The following is a 27,180-nucleotide window of genomic DNA, read 5'->3' on the forward strand; positions in this document are numbered from 1 at the left end:
ATAAGTGTTGTGCGTAAGTACACAAGTCTTTGTCTTGGTTTATTATTTCATGACACCGATTTGAAATGTACATAATAAGGGTGCTCTCCTCTTAATACAGTGTATCGTACAGGTCCATACTTTAAGAGCATATCCAAAACAACCAAAAAGAAACTATGACCGAATCTTAACACCCAATTTAGAAAAACATAATCAAACAAACAGTTCCAGACACACTGCAACACAGATCAAAGACAGGCAGGAATCTTCATCACCATCATGACAATCATCACCATCATACTAGGTTTAAACTTCTTCACAACTTCCAAAAACCCAACACAAAGAAACATTAAAATGTAACGGGAGTGACAATGTGTTCATCTCACATTGTATCAGACTCCCAAATCAAAATAAACATGAAATGATCCAGGATAAAACTAAACAGAAAGAAAATAAAGTGAAGTGCAAGTTTCTTTGGAGTTTGGACAAAAGTTTTAAAGATCCATAAATAAGTTATAAAATAGACACTATCAAAACAAAACATGACAAACATGTAAGACAAAATAAAGGCAGAAGGATTTATTTTCAATTTACTTCAAGTAGATGATTCTGCTCAGACAGACAGACAGACAGACAGGTCGCCATTCTGGGTCCACAGGCTCCAACCTCTTTCACACAGAACATCTGATTGACACTGACAAAGAGGGAAAATGACACAGAGCTTCTGGATCCAAAATGGCTACCATCTTAAATCAAACCCAGCTGAAGGAACTCAGTCTCCTTTTCTGAGTCCGTCTCAATCATTTAGAAGGCCCCTGCTCCTCTCTCCTCTCCTCTCCTCTCGACCTCTACACTTGCAATGTCATTTAATAACGGAACAGGGTGTGTTCAAATCTCCAACCAGGCATCATCCAAACTCCCTCACCAACACTATTTTGTCTGAACAGCAGAAACAGGAGAGAGGACACCAGCAGAGGAAGCCACTTGAGACAACTGAGACACACCCGAGTCTTGCGTGCTCTGCACCGAGAGCAGAGGCTCATGGGATAGGTGTGAGATGGGGTGGGGGCGAGGGGGATGGGGTCACTTTTTCCTCTGGAAGACGTTGGCCAGCATGGCGCTGGACGTAGTCAGCTGACCCATCTTGCTCAGGAACTTGGTCTTGGCGTCCTCGCCGACGATGCTCGCCGCGATGGACACGCCCCTGCAGAACACATACACACACACACACACAGTGGTCAGACGGACCTACAGCATCAGAGGGTGAACTTTGACCCCCTGAGTTTCCTGTCTCTTGGATGACAACGGGTTTGTGGTGGCTGGTTCCTTTAGCGTGACTCAGCAACACTTTCCATTAAGGTTACAAACACAACCGTGTAACTACACTGCTTAACCTACAGTAACAACATGGTACTTACTATACACACACACACACACACGCACACATCACAGAACATGAAACAGTGAACTAAAATGAATGAGGCAGAACACTCATATTCATGACAGGGTACAGTGAGCCAGTGCAACGCACACACACACACACACACAGTTCCACTTTTAATGAGACACTAACACATGTTGTCAAGATGGTGAAACGTCCATGAAAGACACCCACACAACAGTCTCTGTCTCAACACTAAGCCCTCTCTCCTTCCCCCTCTCCTCCTCCCCTCTCCCTCCTCCTCTCCTCTCCCCCCTCTCCTCCTCCCCTCTCCCCCCTCTCTCCTTCTCCCCTCTCCCCCTCTCTCCTCCTCCCCTCTCCCCCTCTCTCCTCCTCCCCTCTCTCCCCTCTATCCTCCTCCCCTCTCTCCTCCTGCCCTCTCCCCCTCTCCCTCCCTCTCTCAGTTCCTTCTTCACCCTCCTTTCCAACCCTCTAAAGATGCTTCCCTCCCTCTCCTCCTCCCTGACCTCTCTGGTTTCCGTGCATGTGTGATGCGTGTGTGGTTCTGTGCATGTGTGATGTGTGTGTGGTTCCGTGCGTGTGTGATGCGTGTGTGGTTCTGTGCGTGCGTGTGTGATGCGTGTGTGGTTCCGTGCGTGATGTGTGTGTGGTTCTGTGCGTGCGTGTGTGATGCGTGTGTGGTTCCGTGCGTGCGTGATGTGTGTGTGGTTCCGTGCGTGCGTGATGTGTGTGTGGTTCCGTGCGTGCGTGATGCGTGTGTGGTTCCGTGCGTGCGTGATGCGTGTGTGGTTCCGTGCGTGCGTGATGTGTGTGTGGTTCCGTGCGTGCGTGATGCGTGTGTGGTTCCGTGCGTGCGTGATGCGTGTGTGGTTCTGTGCGTGCGTGATGTGTGTGTGGTTCTGTGCGTGCGTGCGCGTGGTTCTCACCCTTGGGCTTCTCCGATGGCTCTGCTCTCCACCTTGATCTCCCCCTCCTTGATCATGGAGCTCAGGATCACCTGCAACACCAAAGCACCCTCATCCACCTGGGACTCACGGCTTCATTTGGGCATAGTTGCATCCAGCTAGGCTAAATTGTGCACTCACACACACCAAGTCAACCCAAACGAGCGGAGGAGTCGTTTTAAAGGTGAGTCCAGACACGGTGTGTGTGTGTGAGTGTGTGTGTGTGTACCTCGTGTTCAGGAGAGAGCTGCTCCATGTCTACTCTCAGACACCTCAGCCCAGGCAGGAAGTGACTGAGCATCAGCTCCTCAGAGATGACTGGAGACAGGAAGTTAAAGAAGGGACAACCAAGCACAGACCTCCACTACACTTCTGCTGGCCTACCTACATGTGTGTCGACTTTAACAGGAAGTGACATCATAGAAGAGACCCGGAAGCACTTCTCACTGCATTGTCTCTCTTTAAGGGAGGCGGGAGAAACCAGGAGTTGCTGCTACAGACATGCAAGAACCCACAGCTGTGTGTGTGTGTGTGTTTAAAGGTCACCAGGCGATGGAAGGGAGGGTGCTTAACTGACTTTCTGACTCTTACACACACACACACATCTGTATGCTGGGAACTCTGACCAAAAAAGTTAGGATAGAGCGCTCTCTCTCTGCCCTTCCTCCCTCCCTCCCTCCATCTCACTCCCTGGTCCCAACCAACCCTGTAATTACCCTTCAGACCAAAAATGAAGGGAGTTTATTTTCCTTTCTGAACTCGCCAGTGGAACAGGCACACACACACACACACACACACACACACACACACACACACACACACACACACACACACACACACACACACACACACACACACACACACACACACACACACACACACACACACACACACACCTGAGAGATCAAAGCTACTGCAAAGTCCAGGGAACTAGGACCCTACAATAATTCTCACACACACCTACACCTACTAAGTCAATGTTATTTCATGAGGCCACATACATCATCCTGACGTGAAGCTGGACGGGTCAGAAGGGCTCTGGACGGCCAGCAGGGTTGAACTTCCACGTAACTGGACCTCTAACCACGGCTGTTCAACAGTACTCCTCTGAGTCACAGCCACAAAAATGTTCCTTAATAAGCCACTGCAGAGACCAAGTTCTCTGGTACAAGGCTGGAGAAACTGCTTCCTCCTGTCAGTCCTGTACAGTAAAGGTGTGGAGCTGATGGGCCTAAACAAGATGGCTTGGTCCCACCCAGCACCCCCCCCACCCCCCCCAGCACCCCCCCCCCCCCCCAGCACCCCCCTGTGACCTGTGACCCTGTGACCTGTGACCCTGGGGAGCTGGCGGAAGGATACAGCAGCAGGAGAGGGCGCTGTACGCCTCGAACAGCTGCATGGAGATATCCATCCTCTTGTTCTCGTTGGCCTGGCTGTTGTTGCCTAGTGCCAGCTTGTGGAGGTGGGGGAGGACGACTGGAGGATGACAACACATGACTGACAGTCACCAGGAGGGGGTGGTGTGTGTGTGTGTGTGTGTGTGTGTGTGGTGTGGTGTGTGTGTGCCCTCACACTCGTCTCTGAAGCGAGGCTCTGTGTTGGGCCCCACACGCCTGAAGGTCCTGATGATCTCTATGTGGAGGGAGTGCTGGTCCTGGTACTGAGGGTCCTCCAGGAACGAGGCCAGCTGCATCTTCACACGCTCCAGGAGCTACACACACACACAGTTGACAGGTGAGAAAGGTGACAGGACAGGTGAGAGGTGAGAGAGATGACAGGTGAGAGAGGTGAGAGGTCAGAGATGACAGGTGAGAGGTCAGAGGTGACAGGTGAGAGGTGACAGGTCAGAGGTGAGAGGTCAGAGAGGTGAGAGGTGGTAGGTGAGACAGATGACAGGTGAGAGGTGAGAGGTCAGAGATGACAGGTGAGAGGTGACAGGTCCGAGGTGACAGGTGAAAGGTGACAGGTCCGAGGTGACAGGTGAAAGGTAAGAGGTGAGAGAGATGACAGGTGAGAGAGGTGAGAGGTCAGAGATGACAGGTGAGAGGTGACAGGTCCGAGGTGACAGGTGAGAGGTAAGAGGTCAGAGATGACAGGTGAAAGGTAAGAGGTCAGAGGTGACAGGTGAGAGGTAAGAGGTCAGAGATGACAGGTGAGAGGTGACAGGTGACAGGTGAAAGGTGAGAGATGACAGGTGAGAGCCTTACCTCCTTCTGTGTGACAGTCTCCATGATGGTGCCGAAAGCAGGGATGGTGGATATCCTGACTGAGCTGCAGACCACACACCAGTTAGAGACACACCTCACACACACCAGTTAGAGACACACCTCACACACACCAGTTAGAGACACACCTCACACACACCAGTTAGAGACACACCTCACACACACCAGTTAGAGACACACCTCACACACACCAGTTAGAGACACACCTCACACACACCAGTTAGAGACACACCTCACACACACCAGTTAGAGACACACCTCACACACACCAGTTAGAGACACACCTCACACACACCAGTTAGAGACACACCTCAGACACCATCACACACACAACTGTCTCTCTGTCCCTGTATCTCTCTCACACACACACACACACACACACACAGCTCCCTCATGCACATGCACATACAAGCAGGTCTCTTCCTGCTCCATTGGTAACATCCTCTCTCAGGTCTCCATGAGGTTTGAACATTCACCACATGCATCCTTCCAGGAGAGTCCTACCTGGGCTCCGTACCAATACTCTGGAAGCCCTCCCCTCCTGGGGAAGGGAGGGCACGTATAACCTCCTCAGGTAGAGGGGAGGAGGGGAAGGGAGCACTGCCAGAGTATTGGTACGGGGCCCAGGTAGGATAAACGGTAGTGTACTGTAGCCCTGGATCAAAGCTTTACTTACACACAGTAGGATGTAGTGAACATTCAAAACAGGCTCAATAATGACAAACACCAAGAATATGAACGGGTCCTTATAGTTGCGCTATTGAGATATTCTTATTATTATGATGAATGGGCAGCAGAGTTAATGGTAGCTGTTAGATCATTCCACCGTCAGAAGAGGGAACTGATTATAGACAGGACTGAGGAGAGGTAGGGCCGGCCGGCCGGGTTCCAACACTGTTCGGAAGCTTCCTCCCCTCATCTCCTCCCCTCATCTCCTCCCTCCTCGTGGAGTAACAGGAAAAACAGTCAAGTGTTCCCTCCCTCTCTCCATCTCCGTCTCTTGACTGGGAACAGGAGGCGGGGAGAGGAGGATAACCAAGACTGTTGAAGTGCAGCCTGGAGGGGGGGGGGGGGTTAGGGGGGGTTAAGGGATGGGGGGGGGGTTGACTCACAATTCAGGCCCACTGGACAGTGTAATAAGGGCCGGGGCAGCCCGGCGGTCTACTAAGGCCTCACTCATGCCCCGCAGAATCAACTGTAAAACCATGAGACAGAGAGAGGGAGGGAGAGAGGGAGGAGGGGTTAAGGTGGGAGAGAGAGAGAGAGGGGGAGGGGGATGGAGGGATGATTATGGAGGGATAGAGATAGAGAGAGGGATGGAGAGGGGGGTGGATGAGGAGAGAGGGAGAGAATGATAGAGAGAGATTAAGGAGGTGAGGGGGGGGGGGCAAACAACCAGGATCTGAACAGGTTGGTTGGAGGGGGGGCTGCTAGAGGGGGGGGGGGCTGAGGAGGAGGGGGGGCTGAGGAGGAGGGGGGGCTGAGGAGGAGGGGGGGCTGCTAGAGGGGGGGGGGGGGCTGAGGAGGAGGGGGGGCTGAGGAAAAGGGGGGGCTGCTAGAGGGGGGGGGGCTGAGGAGGAGGGGTTACTTGGCCATCGTGCTGATAGTACAACTCCACATGTAGCCAACGAGAGTCAGGTTAGAGTCGCACGTTGATGATGCGGCGAGTGTGCAGATCACTGATTGGTCAGAACAAAAGGGTTGTTTTATCCAGGGATCGGTTCAGATGAATCCACATCCTTCTAGACTGACCAAGGATTGAAACTGCTGCTGCGATGGTTAGTGGTGCAGGTTGATGATGACAGAACGGTGGTGGTGAGCTGGCGTCGCTTGCTGATGACACGTGCGGTGTTAGTGACAGTGGTGGTGAACATTACAGACATGTGACGGCACGCTACGACCACACCTTGACCTTGGGAGGGACCCCAGATGGACCACACACACTCAATCCCACCAGGATCAGAGTGGTTCAACCACGGTTCAATCATGATTATCTATGCTGAACCACCGATTTAAGTATCTCAGTCAAATCACCGATTACATTTTCTATGGTGAATCAATGTTCTCAACTGAATCACTGACTCAGTACGTTCAATTAAATCACTGAATCAATTAGAATCTAAAATACATAGCTCATGAATTCAACTGTAATGCCAGTGGTGTCAGTGTGTCCTCTAGGGGCTGGTCCCAGGGTCAGGGGTCAGGGGTCATGGGTCAGACTGGAGGCGGAGAGGGAGAGAGACGAGGCAGGAGCCACTTACATTTCGGGGTCGCTGGAGAGAGTGATGAGAGCAGGGACCACTCTCTGAGCCACCAGAGTCTCATTCACCCCTTTCACCAGCAGCTGATTGGACAAGCCAGCCGTGAGGTCACGGGCCAGGGCGGGGCATGGGACAGAGCGAGCACGGTGTCATGGCAACACATCGCCGAGAGACAGAGAGAGAGAGAGAGAGAGAGAGAGAGAGATGGAGAGAGGGAAGGGAGGAAAAAACAAGAGAGAAAGAAAAAAGAACAAAAAGGAAGAACGGAGTGGTATAAAAAAAACGACAAGAGTTGTAGCGGCAGCAAGGCAAGGTAGAGTAGACACACACACACACACACACACACACACAACACAGGCACACACACACGCACAACACAGGTACAATACACATCCATACAAATCATAAGACCAAGGCCAAGCAAACAAAGCTGTACGAAACTACTGCTAGAGAGCGTTGGGAGGACTGCTGCCCCTAAGCCCTTGTCTGGGGTCAGTTCTCAGCCCTGCTGGGGACGCCTCTGCCATCCCCAGAGGACAGAATCTGATCCTGGGTCAGGGTAGAGGCAGCCAGTCCACCCAGAGCTCTGGCTGAGGTGAACAGGCTGTACCACTATGGCATGGTGACAGAGGGTGGGTGAAGGGATTGTACCAGTACAGAAGAAGGAGGGGGGGGGTCAGGGCTGTACCACTCCTCCTCACCCGTAGAAGTTAATAACAGGCCCGGGTTCCATTTCTGTCCTAGGGGTGCTGACTGAACTAGAGGACTGGACGGGTGAAAACAAAAATGGCCGACAGCCTTATTCAGCCCAAACACAGGGCTTGTCCATCAGGTTCCTCTAGCGGGGAGGATCTTAACGAGGGGCCAGGGACACAAATGGAACGAGGCTGGGCTGTAGAGGGATGAGGGGGTCTAGTAGAGATGTTGTAAGATAGGAGGCCTTAGGCAGCTTAGCTGACACAGAGCAGACAAACTACAGCACTCAGGACATTTAGTAAACAACTGTTGCTTTAGCATTACGATTATTTGTATTAATACGATACACAGTTAACATTAAAAAGAAAGATATACAATTTCAAATTTATTTTCTAGTCATTTTTGAATAGAAGTAAATGTTATCAATCGAAATGTTTTGTGAATAAAATTGTGTGGGTGTGTGTTGTGTGTGTGAGAGTGTGAGGTGTGTGTGTGTCGTACCTCGAACATGCGTGCAGCGGTGCAGCGGACCAGAGCGGAGGTGTGCACCACCCCGTACCACAGCACGGTCAGAAGCAGCTCGTGATACACTGGGTTAGCCCTGCAGAACACCACACTGATGACGAGGCAGATCAATACCACCATGACAGTGTGTGTGTGTCTGTGTGACTGTGAGTGAGTGAGTGAGTGTGTGTGTGTGTGTGTGTGTGTGTGTGTGTGACTGTGACTGTGACTGTGAGTGTGAGTGTGAGTGTGAGTGTGTGTGTGTGTGTGTGTGTGTCTCCTCTCACCCCAGTTCTACAAACGAGGCCTTGAGGCTGTCCAGGGGTGCGTGAGATAGCGACAGAGTTGTCATGACGTCCTCCAAAAACCCAACCAGCAGCTTACGGTCTTCGTCCTGACACACACACACACACACACACTTAGAGGTGCTCTGCACACACACACACACATACTAAGAGGTGCTCTGCAAACACGTACCTGATTGTAGCATGTCAGTACTCCGGTGGCGTAGATAGGAACGGTAGCCTTGGTTAGAATCCCGTTACCGGCAGATGCATCTAAGGAGGAGGGGCCAGGATGAGCTGACCAATCAGAGTGAGTGTGTGTGTGTGTGTATGTGTGTGTGTGTTTGTACTCACCCACGTTCTCCTCTGAGAGTCGTAGGATTTCTTGGAACTGTGGTTTGACCTGAATGAGACCAAGACATTCAGAAAGATACACAAGGAGACACAAGACCCAGGATCACGCACACACACATTCACTCTCACTCTCTCACACACACACACACACACACACCTTAGTGTTGGTGAAGATCTTGCCGAAGGTACGGCAGAGCCTCCAGAAGAACCTGGAGAACTCGTGAACGCAGGTGGAGGAGGAGACGTTTATACCCCCAACGATCTCTATCAGCTGAGGGAGACTGGAGAGAGAGAGAGGAGAGAGAGAGGAGAGAGAGAGGAGAGAGAGAGGAGAGGAGGGATAGAGAGAGAGGGTTGAGAGAAGGGGGAGGAGAGTATGTGAATTTTGACCAAAGAAATACATATCATGTTTTGGTCTCTTACAGAAATATTTTGTTGGTTTAAAGACACTTTTGTTTTGTTGTTGTCCAGATTTAGTGTATTTTTTGTCTGGCTGGTTGACCACCCTATACTATTTGTATATTAGGATGTTTACTATATTTTATCTTATCATAGATTAAATCTATGTTGTGTGTACTTATATGTCATGTTATGCCAGGTTGCTTTGCGTTGTCTTGTCCTAAGAATTTCAGTGCCCAGTCTGACCCTGTGTTGTTCTGTGCATCTGACATTAAAAGACTTGAACTTGAACCAGCATGCCCCAGGCAGTGGCGTGTGTGAGTGTGCACGTGTGAGTGTGCACGTGTGTGTGTGTGAGTGTGTGTGTGAGCCTCACAGCTGGTTGACCACCCAGAGCAGTGTGTCCCAGCCGGTGGTGCCCTCATGCTCCAGCTGGTGGTCGTACAGCAGCAGCAGAGCAGCCAGGGTCTCTCTGCTGCCCACGATGGTGGCTACGTCCTGGAGAGGAGACGCCGGCCGGGGAAACCGAGTCACTGTCGGGGTCACACAGGTCAGAGGTCAGAGGTCGCAAGAGGGGTGTGCGTACTGCTTCTTTAAATGACTGTATGAACGAGGCGTGTGTGTGTCTCACCCTCTATGTGAGGCAGGTCTCCCTGTAGCCGGACCCTGCTGGAGAAGGGGGCGTTCTGGATGACGACAGCGAACAGAGGAGGGATGAGGGACTGCAGGGCTGACAGCAGCATGTGCAGCTTGTGCTCATCAAGACCATGCTCCCCCTGCTGGGAGGGGGAGGGGGGGGGGGGAGGGGGAGGGGGAGGGGGGAGGGGGAGTCACAGATAGAGAGTAAGAGAGAGAGGAGAGATAATCAAACACACTGAAATACTCACACACACACAACAAACACACACACACACTCCCCTCCCTCTCCCCCCCAGGTCCCCACCTGCAGCAGCCTCTCGATGCGTGTGAGCAGTGAGGGGATGAGGGAGGTCTGCAGGCAGCCCAGCTCTGAGCTCCAGGCAGCGAAGGCTGGGATGAACACCTGATGGGTGGAGCTCACCACGCGCTCCGACGGGTCGCCTAGCGACAGCAGCATCAGCTCGAAACCCTGGAAACAGCAATGCTGTCAGAGCCTGCGGTGCCTCTATCACACGGACGCCTTAACACGATCACTCACACACACCTGGGAGTATTTGTCGGGGTCGTCGATGTATCCCATAATGATCCCCAGGCTCTTGACGACGGCCTCTCTCACCATGTCAGCCTTGTCCTCAGCCAGCATCTGCTGCAGCATGGACAACACCAGGGAGGAGCGGATCTCCTTCTGCGCACACACACACACACACACACACACACACACACACACACACACACACACACGCACACACGCACATAGATATAAGCATGCAACATATACACATTAGTGAGTGTTAATAATACTAGTCTGGGCTTTGCAAAGTAGCCTGTGTGTGTGTGTGTACATATGTCTGACTTTATATGTGTGTATATGCGTTTGTCTGACTTGGGTGTTTTACATGTATTTGTGTCGATATATATGTGTGTGTGTGTGTATCTCTGTGTGTGTGTGTCTTACAGGCAGGTAAGGTGCTAAGGCCCCACACGACTCTGCTACCAGCAGTCTCCTCTCTGGATACTTATGGTTGATCTGGGAGAGAGAGAATAAGGGAGGGAGGGAGGGAGATATGAAGGATGGTTGGTTTAGAGGAGAGAGACACAACATGTTGACACCAGGAGATTCTTCAGTGTTTGTCTCACTGTGATATCTCTTGGATCACTCAGGGGTCATCTCCACGACAACAGCACATATTTCTTTATTGTTTTTTATAAGCACAAGACGAATGTTTCTGTAAACAGCAGGAGGAGCCGTAACAGTGGCAGCTTCAGCTGAAGGTCGTTAGAGGTTAAACACACAAGGTGGTGTACCTGTTCTAAACCCTCAACACAAGGTGGTGTACCTGTTCTAAACCCTCAACACAAGGTGGTGTACCTGTTCTAAACCCTCAACACAAGGTGGTGTACCTGTTCTAAACCCTCAACACAAGGTGGTGTACCTGTTCTAAACCCTCAACACAAGGTGGTGTACCTGTTCTAAACCCTCAACACAAGGTGGTGTACCTGTTCTAAACCCTCAACACAAGGTGGTGTACCTGTTCTAAACCCTCAACACAAGGTGGTGTACCTGTTCTAAACCCTCAACACAAGGTGGTGTACCTGTTCTAAACCCTCAACACAAGGTGGTGTACCTGTTCTAAACCCTCAACACAAGGTGGTGTACCTGTTCTAAACCCTCAACACAAGGTGGTGTACCTGTTCTAAACCCTCAACACAAGGTGGTGTACCTGTTCTAAACCCTCAACACAAGGTGGTGTACCTGTTCTAAACCCTCAACACAAGGTGGTGTACCTGTTCTAAACCCTCAACACAAGGTGGTGTACCTGTTCTAAACCCTCAACACAAGGTGGTGTACCTGTTCTAAACCCTCAACACAAGGTGGTGTACCTGTTCTAAACCCTCAACACAAGGTGGTGTACCTGTTCTAAACCCTCAACACAAGGTGGTGTACCTGTTCTAAACCCTCAACACAAGGTGGTGTACCTGTTCTAAACCCTCAACACAAGGTGGTGTACCTGTTCTAAACCCTCAACACAAGGTGGTGTACCTGTTCTAAACCCTCAACACAAGGTGGTGTACCTGTTCTAAACCCTCAACACAAGGTGGTGTACCTGTTCTAAACCCTCAACACAAGGTGGTGTACCTGTTCTAAACCCTCAACACAAGGTGGTGTACCTGTTCTAAACCCTCAACACAAGGTGGTGTACCTGTTCTAAACCCTCAACACAAGGTGGTGTACCTGTTCTAAACCCTCAACACAAGGTGGTGTACCTGTTCTAAACCCTCAACACAAGGTGGTGTACCTGTTCTAAACCCTCAACACAAGGTGGTGTACCTGTTCTAAACCCTCAACACAAGGTGGTGTACCTGTTCTAAACCCTCAACACAAGGTGGTGTACCTGTTCTAAACCCTCAACACAAGGTGGTGTACCTGTTCTAAACCCTCAACACAAGGTGGTGTACCTGTTCTAAACCCTCAACACAAGGTGGTGTACCTGTTCTAAACCCTCAACACAAGGTGGTGTACCTGTTCTAAACCCTCAACACAAGGTGGTGTACCTGTTCTAAACCCTCAACACAAGGTGGTGTACCTGTTCTAAACCCTCAACACAAGGTGGTGTACCTGTTCTAAACCCTCAACACAAGGTGGTGTACCTGTTCCCAACACTGTGGGAGAAGTTCCACCTCCACGCGAGTCGGACCCACGTGCCTCGCAAACGCCACACACCCCGTCAGGATCATTTGCCTGGACACACACACACAAACCAGAGAGATCAAAATCTGAGGATTAAGCAGCATATAGTCAAACACACAGACATGCATGCACGAGCACACACACACCTCTGTTCATCGTCAGGCCTCTTGATCAGGTTGAAGAGGATGTGGAGCAGCTGGTCCCTCTCTTTAGACTCTGGATGAAGACACGCCGTGCACAGGATGAGAGGAATCAACTCCTGCAGGGAGAGAGAGAGGGAGGAGAGGGAGACAGGGGGAGAGAGACAGGGGGAGAGAGAGGAGAGGGAGACAGAGGGAGAGAGAGACAGGGGGAGGGAGACAGAGACAGGGGGAGAGAGAGGGGAGGGAGACAGAGGGAGAGAGAGACAGGGGGAGAGAGAGGGAGAGGGAGGAAAACAGAGTTGAGTTCTATTCAGGGACCTGTTCCAGTACAAAGCAGGTGTATCAGGTGGGAGTTGATTGGGTAGAGGAGAGAAGGGGGGGGGGGGGGGGGGAGAGAAGTACTAGACTATGGTCCAACACCAACAAAACAGGACGTCAAATAAACCAGAGGAACATGCATGGCTGGCTGACATACTGGTCTAATCTCGTTCTGTAATCTAATTTGTAATCCCATGAATTTGTATCAGTATTCTGGTTTTACAAGATATAGTTTTAAACATACACGCACATACGGTTTCCCTGTAAAATAGTGAGTCACTAGATGAAACACAGTTCACGGCTAAGGTCACAGCAGTCCTGTAGACAGCAGACCAAACCACACCAGCAACGTCCAAACCAGGAAGAGGCCAGAACCAGACCCAGACCCAGAACGAGCAGGACAAATACAGATCCCAGACAGCCACTGCTCACTGCTCGAGCCTTGCTCACCCTAATTAGAGAGCATCCGAGTTCAACACACACACACATATATATATATTTTTTCCCCTGAAGCCATATTTTCCTGGACAAACTCATGTTTTCCTGCTGAATGCTGGCAGACGGAGCCAGCAATGAGGACGTGGGATGGGGTGAGTCAGCCGGCAATGCCGAAAGTTCTCAAGTCGCTGGTGTAACAACATCAACTGGCACTACACCTATTTCTGTTCTTCTACGGAAAGTGGGATTTGTGTGATGAAGTGTTCATTCATACCCGTCATATACATGGCGTTGCTCAATCACAGTGTTCCTGGAAGCGGGGAGTGGAGTGAGGCCTGTCTGGGCAGGACAGCAGGGAGGAGGGGTACAGCTCAGCAGAGCAGCACCCGACTTCAGATCAAGAGGACGCAGGTTCAACAAAAGTGTGAGAGGTGCTGGGGGTTAGGGAGTCGGGCTAGTAATCAGAAGGTTGTTGGTTTGATTCCCGGCCGTGCAAAATGACGTTGTGTCCTTGGGCAAGGCACTTCACCCTACTTGCCTCGGGGGAATGTCCCTGTACTTACTGTAAGTCGCTCTGGATAAGAGCGTCTGCTAAATGACTAAATGTAGATGCACTAGTAGCTGAGTTGTGGCTACTTTGCCGAGTGCAGGGTACATACAGACAGTTGCTTGACTGTGACCACAGAAACACTGTCAGAAGTGTGCCCTCCTGATCCCTGGTCATCTGCTGCCCGATCTTCATCCACTACCTGGACGTCCCTCTGGCTCGGAGCGTCTGGCCAAGAGGTAGAACAGACCTGTCAACTACGTCTCTATCCTGGTCGGATCAGTTAGAGAACCGGTGGTCTTATCTCTTCGCTTGGAGAAGAAAGGGGAAGTAAGATCACATGACGTCTGAGGGTTAATCTTTTTACGACGCTCGGCACTTCTGAGGAACTGTCAGAGTGTCGGAGTGAAGGCAACGTCCCGAAGGTGACACACAGATAAAGAGTTTTCCGGCACACTCAAAGGCTTTTTTACTGTCGTGTGTTTTTCTTTTCTGTGGTGTTATCAAGAAGTTGAGGGTGCGGTTGGAGGTAAATGATTATATCCCTGAGGTGATACAGAAGGCAGGTGGTCAGCGACTCTGCTGTTAAAGTCAGATGCCTCTCACACCAAGACAAACACACAGTGCCTTTTAACTTTTGGTGAAAATAGAGAGAAAAACAGTTTTACTTAAAAGTGAGGTGTGTCTTCAAGTTCAGAAATGGTTGGTGTGTGTGTGTGTGTGAGAGCGAAGAGCGTTTGTACGTGTGACTGGAGGGTCTAACGGACATGGTTCAAGGTCCACATCCTCCAGTGAAGCGTGAAGTTGACATCGCTTGTTTTTTCCCTTTCTCCCCTCTGCTCCCTCGCATCCTAGCCCCAGGACTCTGGCACGGGGCCCACTGCTCCAGAACTGTCACAGGGTCAAATAGCTGCATAGCTCATCCATGCAAATACTCCAGGCTACCGGTTAGGCCTCTCCTTCCTGTACCCAGACCCTTGTTCCACCCTCACACACGTCACAGTCAAAACTGAATGGATATCAATTTAATATAAATTTAAGTGGTTTTTCTATAGACTTGTCACCTGTGCTGTGATACTGATACATGTTTAACTTGTATTTGTGTGCTTTAACCTCTCGATTAGAGCACACAAACGTTCACATTAACTCACAACACACACACACCTCACACACACACACACACACACACACCTCACACACACACACACACACACACCTCATACCTAGTAGAATCAGACTAGCAGGATGCAGTTAGAATAATTATTTCAAACTGAATGTGTTCAGTGTTCACTTTTAAAAATAAACAGAATCGATAGATTGCAATAATGACTTTTTTGGTTGTCCACTTTCTCAACCAATCACTGACAAGCGTTTTACAGAAGCAGCCAATGAGAGGAGCAGAGGACAAGAGGGACCAATCAGAGAGGGGCAGGGTGCAGAGGCACAGTTAAGAGGGAGGAGTAAAGCAGACCCACTTTACTGGCCGGAAGCACAGACTGATCTGATGGACTATGATGAACTAACTGTAGATCAACCACTGAGCACAGGCCGCGGTTAGCCCTTACACTAACCATGGTGTGACCATACTGTTCATAGTCTAATCTGACTGACTGTTCATGGACTAACCATTTACAGATCATAGACTAAACAAAGACCATTCATAAACTAACCACAGACTGATAATACTAACCATAGACTAACCACAATAACCATGACTACCCCTCCCCAAGCCGTGGTGGTCGTAGCCAATAGGAGTGGGTCTGCGTTAGGCCTCCTGGTCAGGTGTGTGCGTGTGGGCGTGAACAACTCACCTGGCAGAGGTGCACAACCATTCTCTGGGAGCAGAGAGGCATGCACAAGAACCAGAGGATGGGTGAGAGGAGGAGAAGAAAAGGAGGGGGGGAAGAAAGAGTGAATGCCAGGAAGACACCAAAGTGAGGAGGAGGAGGAGGACGAGATGAAGAAAGGAGTAATTGTTGAAACAACAGTCGAGTCAGAATACTGAACAAGCCCTACCCCCCCCCCCCCCCCCCCAAGACAGAGAAGATGGATGGATGGACGGATGGGGGAGGGGAGTGAGTGAGTGAGTGAGGAGGGGGTGAGTGAGGAGGGGGTGAGTGAGGAGGGGGTGAGTGAGGAGGTGAGTGTTACCTCTCTCTTGGCTAACAGGACGTTGGGGACGATGTGAGGGAGACAGCGACCCAGCATCAGCACCACACTCTCCTCCTTGTCAGCTATACGAGACACCTGGGGGGGAGGGGGAGGGAGGGAGGAGAGGGGAGGGAGAGGGGCGGGTGAGAGGGAGGCGGGTGAGAGGGAGGGGACAGGGGGGGGAAGGGAAGGGAGGGGAGAGGGGGGGGAAGGGAGGGGAGGGGAGAGGGGGGGGAAGGGAGGGGAGAGGGGGGTAACTGAATTCAATCAGAATCAGAGACACAAACTAGGCACCGTGGGTGTGCATGTTTCTGTGTGTGTGTTAATTGTAGGCTGTGTGTGTGTGTGTGTGTGTGTGTGTGTGTACCTCTGCTCCCAGGCGACTGTCTGAGGACATTCTGCAGAAGGACAGTAGAGCCTGCTGGAACGCCGGAGACAGCTTCCTGTGACAACACAACACCACAGAGAGTCACAGCACCACAACCACTGAAGACACATACTGACATCTAGTGGCAGCACCTGGTAATGGCATGTATGGCAGCAACCGAAAGATGAGCTTGGTAAAGTACATCTGCAACATATTTAGTGAATGTATGTGCATGTGAGTAGTGTGTGTGTGTGAGAGTACATGTCTGTGTGTTTGTGTGTATGAATGAGTGTGTGTGTTCATGAATAAGTGTGTGTGTATGAATGAGTGTGTGTGTGTGTGCCCTATAAGATCCATCCCTCACCTGTTGGGCCGGTCAAACTGAACCGGCACCTTGCTCTTTAGCTTAGGGTGAGGGGGGGACTGTATGGGGGCGGGGCCTGGGGAGGGGTCAGGCAGTGTTGCCGCGGCGACGGGGGCGTTGTCGGGCTCCGACACCCCCCGGATGTCCAGGTACTGGCCGTTGTCAAGGGAGGGGGGCGGGGGGGTGGAGGAGAGGGGGAAGGGTTTGGGATTTGAACCCAGGTCCAGGGTGGTGGGGGGAGGGGAGGTGATGGTCCTCTTCAGAGACTGGATCTCACTACACAGGAGACAGGACAGGCTGTGATTGGTCAGCACAGACCACATGACCTTTCAGACTCGGCGGAGAGAGGATGATGTGAATGTCAGACGACCAGAGGTGAGGAGAGCTGTCTGGTTGTTGTTGGAATGGTAGTGACAGAAACACACATACGCACTCTCACACACGCCCAAGCACACACGCACACACACGCCCAAGCCCACATGCACTCTCTCTCACACACCCACACACCTCTGCAGTTTGTTGATGTGCTGGGTCAGAGTCAGCTTGTCGCTGTTCAGCAGGCTGATCTGGTACTCCAGCTCCTGCACAACCTCCGCCTGTTGCTAAGAGACAAAACACAAACATCATGAACACACCACCTACAATGTCCAGTTTTCATCTGTCCAACGCTTTTATCCAAGTACTGAGGGGGATTCGAACCTGCAATCTCTAGATCTGCAGTCAGATGCACGCAGACACACAGACAGACAGACACACAGACAGACAGACAGACAGACAGACACACACACACAGACACAGACACCTGCTGGGAGAGGTGGAGCTGTCTCTGAGACTCCTGGGTGAAGAGGTTTCCATCGGCGTCGTCTCCCACGGCGACGTCCTTCGTATCCCGGGGCGACGGCAGGGCAGAGCCACAGCTGCGGTAGAGCTGCAGCAGGTCAGGAGGCTTGGGGGTGTTCAGACCCACATCGTCCCACAACTCAAAGTCCTGAGGTCACAGACACGAGGTCAACACACCTGTCTAACACCCGTCTACCTGGGTAAACACATGTCTACTCATCACCTGCAGTAAACCCAGCCCTGCAGTAAACCCATCACCTGCAGTGAACCCATCACCTGCAGTGAACCCAGCACCTGCAGACCTGCAGTAAACCCATCACCTGCAGTAAACCCAGAACCTGCAGACCTGCAGTAAACCCATCACCTGCAGTAAACCCATCACATGCAGTGAACCTATCACCTGCAGTAAACCTATCACCTGCAGTAAACCCATCACCTGCAGTGAACCCAGCACCTGCTGGAGCGTACCTGGTCATCGTTCTCATCTGAAAAGGTGATGGCCGACAGCTTGTACTCGTTCTTTAACAGATATTCATTCACCAGGAAATTTAAGGCCCTTTTCTCCAGAGGACGGATTGGCTCCTGAGAAGGAAATATCAGAGAGAAGTAGAGAGGGAGAGAGAAACAGGGATGGAGAGAGAGAGAGACAGAGAAATAGAGAGGGAGAGATAAACAGGGATGGAGAGACAGACAGAGAGATACATGGAGGGGGAGAAATAAATGGAGATGGACAGCGAGATATAAATTTATATACGATTAATTCTACTGCATTCTGAAGTTCTCTCCTGTGGTCAGATTCAGTGTGCAGGATCAGTCAAGGGTTGTGGCCGAACCTGAATCTCAGGACTTGACTTGAAGTTTTTCCTCTCCTGCGAGGGAACTTCACTTTCTGGAAAAACAAGAGAAGATCAGAGAGGTAAGAAGAGAAGACCCCCGTCCCACCGGACAGAGGAGGAGAGAAAGGAGCTCTCTTCTAACGAGAGAGAGAAAAACAGAGCGAGAGAGAGAGAGAGAGGGATGAAGAGGAAGTGGAAAGTACGCCACCTGCTGCCTGAGTCAAGTTGGCGCGCAGAGCTTGTATGGTCTCCTTGGCTTTCCGTAGCTCAAACTCCAGCACTGGACAGGAAGTGACATCACACACACAGGAAGTACATCCAACCAAGGAGAGGGAACAAACAAACAAACAAAACAAAGATGGCCATGAAGAAAAATAAAAGTAAACAGAATGAAACCCCCGGCCCCGCCCTCCCCCATCGGAAAACAAAACATAACAACAAGTATCATAAGAAGCTGAGGCAAAATAAACAAACACATGCAAATTATGGATCTAAGGAATGCATGCAGCAGAGGATCATGGGATAGCTTACAGTCCTCCAGACTACGAGTGTATCGATGAGGGCGAGTATCAATAGTGCATAGTGACTTTCCTTCCTTCTCTCCTTTCCACCAACATCCCCAATGCTTTCACTGACACCTTCATTTTGTTATAGTCCGCTCTGATACTAAAGTATTAGAATGCTATCATCCCCTTCCTAAGACTTGATCCCTGCAGACAAGGAAAGGAGACAAGGAGAGGAAGCCAACTCAGACTATTGAGATGCAGCCTTGATACTGGCAGCTGTCTGACCAGGGAGTTTACAGCCAACATGTAAAAAGTGAGACCGTTTTAGACCCAGGCTATGTTTCCTTAAAGACTCCTCTCCTTAAGGAGCGTGGTAGCTTTTAGTCGTGATTGGAATAAAAACCCACGTTTCGAGATTGTGAGCCATGAATTAAAGTGTTTGGCCTCGGGTAGTTCCAGTTTGACATGGATTAGATGAAAATGGAATCAGAATCCATCGATGCCAAATAACTACTTAATATCAATATGCTAAAACTATGTACATAAACTACATTCCACTTTCATTTCTGTACATATTATCCTACCACCGTCACACGGCCTAGCACTGTGTCCCTGGGAAATGATGGTAATGAATGACCGTTTATAACAGTGACAATAATGCCAGCTTTGCAATGACAATTGCTACAGAAAGCATACAGCTAGCTGGCCGGCTAATCTTGACAACTCGATAAATTGCATGACACGTTTCATAAAACAGAAACAATGGCGTCAATCGGAGATTGTTGACAGTTGCAACTTCCTTTGATTCAGAATTGATTTGATTCAGTGACACCTATTTGTGCCTTTCACTTTCACAACCGAAAACATCTTCTTTATCAGCAGGTCTGTGTGTGACAGAGTACGTGAGAGTGTCCTAGACCAGAGGTACAGCCCTGGACCCACCTGGATCACACTGCTGCGGACTGTTGCACACTTGTCTGATCAGTGTGGGCGTGGCCTAATGGGCTTGTTTGTACCACTGGGGGGAATCCTCTTTTGAATCATCTGTGTTCTCATTGGTCACGAGCAGCCATTCTTACAGACCCGGAAATTCAAGATTTCTGCGCAGTAAAAAGTGCTCGGGGGCCATTTAGAAAATGTACAAACGCACCCAAAAATCAAACGCGCTTGTAAGGGGCTGAGCTGCAACAGTGTCAAACAGGCGTGGGTCTCAGACGGTCTGACCTGAAGCAGAGGACCTCTGGCATGTGCTCCGACAGGACCAGCAAAAAAACCAAAGCACATGGGAACTAGGGAGGCGATGGGGAGATTAAACGTGTTGCATGTCTGTGCACCGAGGACCTGTAGCCTCCTACTAGTCCGTCTCAGTGCCTGAGAGAAATTCTCTTCAGACCAGAGAGGTGTGGGGGAGATGTCGTCTTATTTTTGCCACTTGCCACGATGTAAAAGAACGATTTTAAGAAGCCTTTCCCATGTCTCCTGAGGACTGAGGCCTGCTCTGTGTTGAGCTACAGATCAACAGTGCACAGGATGCAAGCAGGACAAAATGGAGACAGCTGAAGAAGAGAAGGATGAGAAAGAGAAAACAAAAAGAAGAGGAGAAGGAGAGATGCCGCTAGTCTGGATGAATGAAGCTTGTCCAGTACTGTCCTCAGGGGTTTGATCAACGTTGGAAAAAGCCAGAAAACCTCACAAGTCAGACAGCTGGGGCAGATATGTTGGCAAGGGGGTGGAGGACAGGGAGGGGTTGGAGGAGGGAGGGGGTGGAGGAGGGAGGGGGTGGAGGAGGGAGGGGGTGGAGGACAGGGAGGGGGTGGAGGACAGGGAGGGGGTGGAGGAGGGAGGGGGTGGAGGACAGGGAGGGGGTGGAGGAGGGAGGGGGTGGAGGAGGGAGGGGGTGGAGGAGGGAGGGGGTGGAGGACAGGGAGGGGGTGGAGGACAGGGAGGGGGTGGAGGAGGGAGGGGGTGGAGGAGGGAGGGGGTGGAGGACAGGGAGGGGGTGGAGGAGGGAGGGGGTGGAGGACAGGGAGGGGGTGGAGGAGGGAGGGGGTGGAGGAGGGAGGGGGTGGAGGACAGGGAGGGGGTGGAGGACAGGGAGGGGGTGGAGGAGGGAGGGGGTGGAGGAGGGAGGGGGTGGAGGACAGGGAGGGGGTGGAGGAGGGAGGGGGTGGAGGAGGGAGGGGGTGGAGGACAGGGAGGGGGTGGAGGAGGGAGGGGGTGGAGGAGGGAGGGGGTGGAGGAGGGAGGGGGTGGAGGACAGGGAGGGGGTGGAGGAGGGAGGGGGTGGAGGAGGGAGGGGGTGGAGGAGGGAGGGGGTGGAGGACAGGGAGGGGGTGGAGGAGGGAGGGGGTGGAGGAGGGAGGGGGTGGAGGACAGGGAGGGGGTGGAGGAGGGAGGGGGTGGAGGAGGGAGAGGGGAGAGAGGAGGGCAGGGAGGAGATGGAGGGCAGGGAAAGGATGGAGGGGTGAGAGGGGGAAAGAGGGCAGGTAGGGGTGGAGGAGGGCAGGGAGGGGGTGGAGGAGGGCAGGGAGGGGGTGGAGGGGATGGGGGAGGGAGGGGTTGGGCAGGGAGGGGTAGGAGATGCCAAAATCTAGTGGGTAGGAGGCAGGGTATAAGGAGGTGAAGGCTGTGTGTTTCCAGTCTCTCTGCTGCATGTTCCTGCTGTTCTCCTGGCTGGACTACAGCCCTGCTACTGTGTCTGATCAGGGCTAGGCTAACACTGACACCGGGCAGCTATACAGCAGTTAAGCATCAATCTGTTTCATTTCACCTCACAAAACTAAATCTAACAGGCCCGAAAAGCGTAGGATTTTAGTTTAGCAATCAGGTAATGAAATAAAGATGAAAAACATTAACAGATTATTTCACAAGCACATTTGCAAGCACTGTTTTCCCTAGACACATAAAATTGCACCCAGAAGATAGACAAGTAAACAAAAAGATGATTTCTGTGTGCAGTGGTACCTTGGTAGGATAACTGGTGAATCATTACTTGAGCCTTCAAGACAGAATTAGTCTCCTCGGTTACCAGTGAGGCCTACTTCTATCTCTGATGTTTTAAGTGATAATCTATTCAGCCAAAATAGGCTTTCTTCCCACCAAGTCAGTGAGAAGACTGAATTCTAACGACATTCAGTGGCAGTGTGTGCTTTGGGAATAATCACACGTTTGGCATCTTTATTTAGCGCAGTGTGACTGAACCACTGTAGATGACATGGTTTCCAGATGGACTCTCCAAAGACAATGCCCTTCAGTTAGGAAAACGGTCCGTGTTTTTGTGCTATCCTATTGCCTCTCCATCCTGCCTTGCCTCCATCAGGCCTCACTGCCTCTCCGCCTCACCGCCCGTACAGTTGCTCTGGTCTTACCGGCCACACGCTCGTCCGACTCCCGGTTCCCGTCATCCGAGTACCGAGCGAAGTCCAGAGAGTCCAGCGTGCTGATGCTGCCTGCACGATCTGAGGGAGGAACACATCTGGGTTACACCCTCTCCTGGCTGGCACACCATAAGAGAAATCTTTAAATGGAGCGTTAGGGAGGAACACATCTGGGTTACACCCTCTCCTGGCTGGCACGCTACAAGAGAAATATTTAAATGCAGCGGGAGTTAGGTGGCTGAGCGGTTAGGGAATCGGGCCAGTAATCTGAAGGTTGCCAGTTCAATTCCCAGCCGTGCAAAAATGACGTTGTGTCCTTGGGCAAGGCACTTCACCCTACTTGCCTCGGGGGAATGTCCCTGTACTTACTGTAAGTTGCTCTGGATAAGAGCATCTGCTAAATGACTAAATGTAAATGTTAGTAACAATCAGGAAGAGAGCTTTAGTCACTCGACCGTGGAATATAGGCTTTCAGCAGTGATCTAAGCTTGTACACCAAACAGGTTGTAGCTCCTTTTCATCAAAACGTCAAACCTGGGAGGTTTTACTGACATCAGGTCAGTGAGATACTGGGAATATACCAGTTCTAGTCCTTGACTCCAACCACATACACTGTGAGATAGTGATGGGTCGTTCGCGAACGATCCGGCTCTAAGAGCCGGCTCTTGAAGGTGAACGTCGGGAGCTGGCTCGCATATCTGAAGAGCCGACTCTATTTTTAATAGATTAATACAGCCTATAAAAACTAAATGATTATGAAATAATGAATTTTAATTGTATTTAAAATAATTGACTAATTCAAAGAACAACAAAAAAATACTTGTAGGCTTAAAGGCGCACACGATCATCCTCACATTCTGTTCCTGTCAATCCTGCATGAGGGAGGGCCGAGCCAACTCACACACAGTGAGAGAGTAGTCAAAACTCGGAGGAGAGCCATGACAAATCAATGCATTTTTAAAGATATGTGGTTACGGTCGAGTATGATTTCATTTCATAATTTAATTCAAATTGTTTTCACACCTATCATAGTCAAATTCATAGTTAAAACATGTATTTTTTAAAGAGCCGTTCGGGAGCCAAAAGAGCCGGCTCTTTTTAGTGAGCTGAGCCATACGAGCCGGCTCACGAAAAAGAGCCGGAATGCCCATCACTACTGAGAGAATTGTGCACTTTTTTAAAGTGTACTTTTTATATGCTCTGTGTCTTTGGATAAATAATAAAATAAACATTTCACACATCCATCCAACTTAGCCTAGTTTGTCAGCCTTTTTAGTCTTGTGCGTGCTCTCCCCTAAACCAGCCTGTCACGCGTTGCCTACTAACTCATTCCATTCGCTAGCTGCCCCTAATTTACTGTACATCAAGTTTTTCAAGTCCAACCAAAGAGAAGTCAGGCTTTTGCTGTTGTGTCAGCCAACAGTAGTGCCTCTCAGCACTAGCTGGCTAACACCTAGCCTAGCTACTGAGGCTAAGGGGAGTGGGTAGTTGTTGTCATGTTAGCTGGGATAATTGAATGTTGAGGCCTACACCCTTTAGCCTGGTCCTAACCAGACCCTCGTACATTTCATTTATACAGAGGGTCTGGGATCTCTCCATTGACAAGCGTTAACTTCCTTGAAGGCGGGTACTCTGTTGAAGTTTAAAACTATTGGATCTGCCCAGAGCCACTCTGATCTGCCATAACCAATCGCTAGCCTTCGTCTTAGCCAACTCCTTCACCATGGAGCTAGCTGCCGTAGCTGGAAAATCTAACTTTTCCCGAACCCCGTGGGGAGGAGGGCCACAACATCATGACCGCCAACAAAACTCAGTAAGGATTGTTCTTGCTCCGGCTTTAACTTATGGATATTCGGCAGCGTTGCCACAACCGCAGAATAGCTTCGCTCGCATCTTTCTCCGCTGCCATTACTGAACTACAACTCAAACTAGTGCACGACATCAACGTCATCGTTCTCAGCCACTCCCTCTGTTCGCTGATTCGACCTACAAAAAAATTGTTTCTGAAAACCGACTGATGCACTGAAATCCCAGACCTAGTACAGCAGCAAAATCCAAATTGAGCGGAAGTACGTAGGAGGGCAGAGCCAGGCTATACACCCTCGGCCTTGTCAAACTAAGGGGAATGCCACAGTAATGAGTTAAGAGTCCCATGATTAGGACTGATCTCATGGCCACACAAAGCAATCACAATTGGTCCTATGACTGACCTTTGTGTGTGTGTGTGTGTGTGTGTGACGTGAAATATCTTGCGTGGAAGGACTATGAAAACACATGTTGCCTGTGATGTAATGTGTGTGTGTGCCTTCCCATTGACCTCCAGTTAACATCCCTATAAGAACAGGCCACTCCCTTCCCGTTCACAAACAACCAATCAGCTTGCATGGTGACATAATCTTGTCTCATAACATCATCACCTCATTGGCCCACAATGGAAACACAAAATTCATGGAAGTCCTGTTTAGGGCTGGCTTCCCCCAGTCCACACAATTGTCTATATGCACTTGACAAACTTTGTCAACCTTTCAAATTGTTATTTGACAATATATATATATATTTTTTTTTCTTCCAACCTTTCAAAAAAATACATTCTAACCCTTTTTCATTTATACAGACTGAGATCAATCACATTAGTAGAATTCCCAAAAAAGATATGTTAAATAATAACAAATAAATTATAAGAAGATTAAAATTGTAGGGGTTAGTCAAATTTAATAATTTTTTTTCTAAAAGAGATGCGTGCATATAGTGAATTGGCTCAAGTCCTACTCACAAACACTGGACAGCTTGATAACTGTGTAGTCGATACAGCCTCTTATCTCGGCCTGTGAATTTTCAGCTGAGAAATACCCTCTGTGTTAACTTTCTGCTGGCTAGACACAAGCACACGCACCCCTAGAAAGATGCCTCACTCTGCATTTGAGCTAATTAAACGCAGCTCAACATCACCGGCCTGTTATGCTCTGGACACACAGGTCACAGAGGCACGACAGAATGCCAGGAATCTGAGATTGACAAACGACTGACAGAGAAAGAAAGAGAGAGAATGAACTCTTGTTTTACACACACTGAGTCAGTCAGTCTACAGTCAGACAGCAAACACAGAGACTATGAACACACAACAACACCAGCTGCACATTTAGCGGCCTTGGTTCTATTGACTCTATCAGCTTTGTGGTAAGGAGCATGATAATGCTACCTAGGCTAAGCATTGAAGCTTTATCGAGGCCATTGGGGCTGTTGTTTATCTATAGTGCATGACGATACATTAAACACTGAACCGTCATAACGTTCTCTACAACATCCAGAAAGATATGGATGTACCTTTCTTCTGCACGTGGGAGAAAAGAGCAACTTACAGTAAGTACAGGGACATTCCCCCCGAGGCAAGTAGGGTGAATTGCCCCCTGTCCCCCCTGAAGTAGCATACGGTTCCCTGGCAACTGTCTCCAAGGGGCAAGGCAAATCCTTGGCTCGACGTCCCCGTCCCGTCCCCTTTTCCTGTTATAAAGGTCAAAACAATAGGGGACCCTCTGACGTCATTTACCACCCTCCCCCCTGTCGGACACATCTCTCTCCCCGCTAAACCACATTTGCACTCGTTTACAACAGAAAACGCACATTCGCTCCTTCAAGCAGGATGAGCGAAGCAGCCATTAGCTTAGAGTCTACGGGCCCTGTTGAATAGCCTTCCTACAGGTGGACAATATCTGCCCAACTGTGCTAAGCCCCCCCCCCCCACGCACGCACGCGGCCAAGCCCCCGCCCCCACGCCCTCAGCTGCCCTAGATGTCTTCCAGTGCCATGGCAACCGCCAGCCACCCTAGCAATTAGCCATGATGACTTGGACAGCGGCTGGATAGTGGGATAGGCACCAGTCAACGCCTTTCCCAATCGCTGTTATATGCGTCTGTGATTAAAATGTCATACAGCTCCTGTTGACCCCCAGAACCACCTGTTTCGAACTGTGCATCAGGTTAACTGATGATTAGGAGGAATAATTCAGTTAGGCTGTCGCCCTTAACATGTAGATATTCGGTAATCGGGGAACTAATTAGAGCTACATATCTTGACAAGCAGTTTATGAGGTGCGTTATTCGACCGCTGACAGGTGCAGCGCTAGCTGTGTCCGAAAGGCGCACCATTGTTTTCCAAGCTGTGCTGTCAGAAAACATTGTTGTAGCATTTAGCTTTAATTACCAGTCAAAACTTAAGCAAGGTAACTGGTTATTTTGCTAGTGAGTGCATTAGCGGACTATCGATCGTAATACAGCTAGATTGGGGTTGTAGTTAGCACCGACAAGCTACTTACTCAGAGGGCCACCAGGGCCAAGTACCTGGTCCTTGCAAGCTGGCGGAGTTCCGCTCTGCCTCTCGAAGTTGCCCGGATTCGAGAAATAGTCCCTCAACCTCGGAAGCTCTCTGCCTGCTTCCAGCAGTTCAGTATGAAATTCCAGGGCCGTGAGGATATACTGATCCCGCAATAACTGAGCCGCAATGACATCAACCGATACCCGAGTTTCCGTGCTGCCTGCCATAGCGGCAGCTGCGGCCGTTACCGAGACACCTTCGACGCTAGGACTGGTTCGATTGCTAGACAGCAATAGTACCGGCGGTTCCGCGTCTGCTTGCGGGGAAAAGGGGTTGGTGGACGGCGGTCCAGGGGCTCCATCGCTCGGGCTGCGTTCAGTGCCAGCCACCTCATCTGGTCTCCGCTCAGCCTCCTCCTCAGAATCGCTAAGATTAAACGGGTTGACGCTACCCGTCGCCATTTTTTGCACAGTATAGATTTTATAGCAACCAACCTAGCTAGCTAGCTAGCTAATAATTGGACCCGTCTTCCTGGACGGATGGCTAGCAAGGTAGCTGCTAGCTGACCGAGCTATGACAGGGGAATAAGGAGGGCTGTGATTGGCT

At 50.4% G+C, this 27,180-nt stretch overlaps 1 protein-coding gene across 9 annotated transcripts; it reads right to left on the reverse strand.

The window, feature by feature from the left end:
* Nucleotides 1-27,165, reverse strand: relch (RAB11 binding and LisH domain, coiled-coil and HEAT repeat containing). Of its 9 annotated transcripts, none has more exons than XM_062479067.1 (30): nucleotides 26,576-27,163; nucleotides 22,255-22,344; nucleotides 18,589-18,660; nucleotides 18,378-18,433; nucleotides 18,013-18,126; nucleotides 17,507-17,692; nucleotides 17,212-17,306; nucleotides 16,705-16,980; nucleotides 16,341-16,416; nucleotides 15,974-16,069; nucleotides 15,634-15,657; nucleotides 12,523-12,635; nucleotides 12,337-12,427; nucleotides 10,643-10,714; nucleotides 10,232-10,372; nucleotides 9,992-10,156; nucleotides 9,680-9,827; nucleotides 9,425-9,581; nucleotides 8,807-8,930; nucleotides 8,650-8,698; nucleotides 8,489-8,568; nucleotides 8,299-8,405; nucleotides 8,009-8,108; nucleotides 5,663-5,745; nucleotides 4,533-4,596; nucleotides 3,898-4,036; nucleotides 3,685-3,801; nucleotides 2,555-2,643; nucleotides 2,308-2,378; nucleotides 1-1,183 (listed from the first exon to the last, which is right to left on the reverse strand). In XM_062479067.1, the coding sequence occupies exons 1-30, from the start codon at nucleotides 27,033-27,035 to the stop codon at nucleotides 1,063-1,065; spliced, it is 3,576 nt and encodes a 1,191-aa protein (XP_062335051.1). In that variant the 5' UTR covers nucleotides 27,036-27,163; the 3' UTR covers nucleotides 1-1,062. The 9 variants fall into 9 exon arrangements, 8 of the variants coding, with proteins under 8 accessions (XP_062335051.1, XP_062335054.1, XP_062335052.1 ...); XM_062479070.1 differs by lacking the exon at nucleotides 5,663-5,745 and adding an exon at nucleotides 6,812-6,894 and having other exon boundaries at nucleotides 17,212-17,300; nucleotides 26,576-27,162; XM_062479068.1 differs by lacking the exon at nucleotides 5,663-5,745 and adding an exon at nucleotides 6,812-6,894 and having other exon boundaries at nucleotides 9,680-9,824; nucleotides 26,576-27,162.
* Between the last annotated feature and the right edge of the window lie 15 nt (nucleotides 27,166-27,180).

Source organism: Osmerus eperlanus, chromosome 15 (assembly GCF_963692335.1).
Source record: "Osmerus eperlanus chromosome 15, fOsmEpe2.1, whole genome shotgun sequence".
Taxonomy (NCBI): Eukaryota; Metazoa; Chordata; class Actinopteri; order Osmeriformes; family Osmeridae; genus Osmerus; species Osmerus eperlanus.

Excerpts from the sequence above, each read along its gene's own strand:
- relch (XM_062479067.1), bottom strand. The coding sequence starts at position 27,035 with ATGGCGACGGGTAGCGTCAACCCGTTTAATCTTAGCGATTCTGAGGAG. Across the intron at positions 18,127-18,377 it reads AGTCAAGTCCTGAGATTCAG|GAGCCAATCCGTCCTCTGGA; the intron begins GTTCGGCCACAA and ends TTTCCTTCTCAG. Across the intron at positions 5,746-8,008 it reads CCGCTGCACGCATGTTCGAG|TTGATTCTGCGGGGCATGAG; the intron begins GTACGACACACA and ends ATGGTTTTACAG.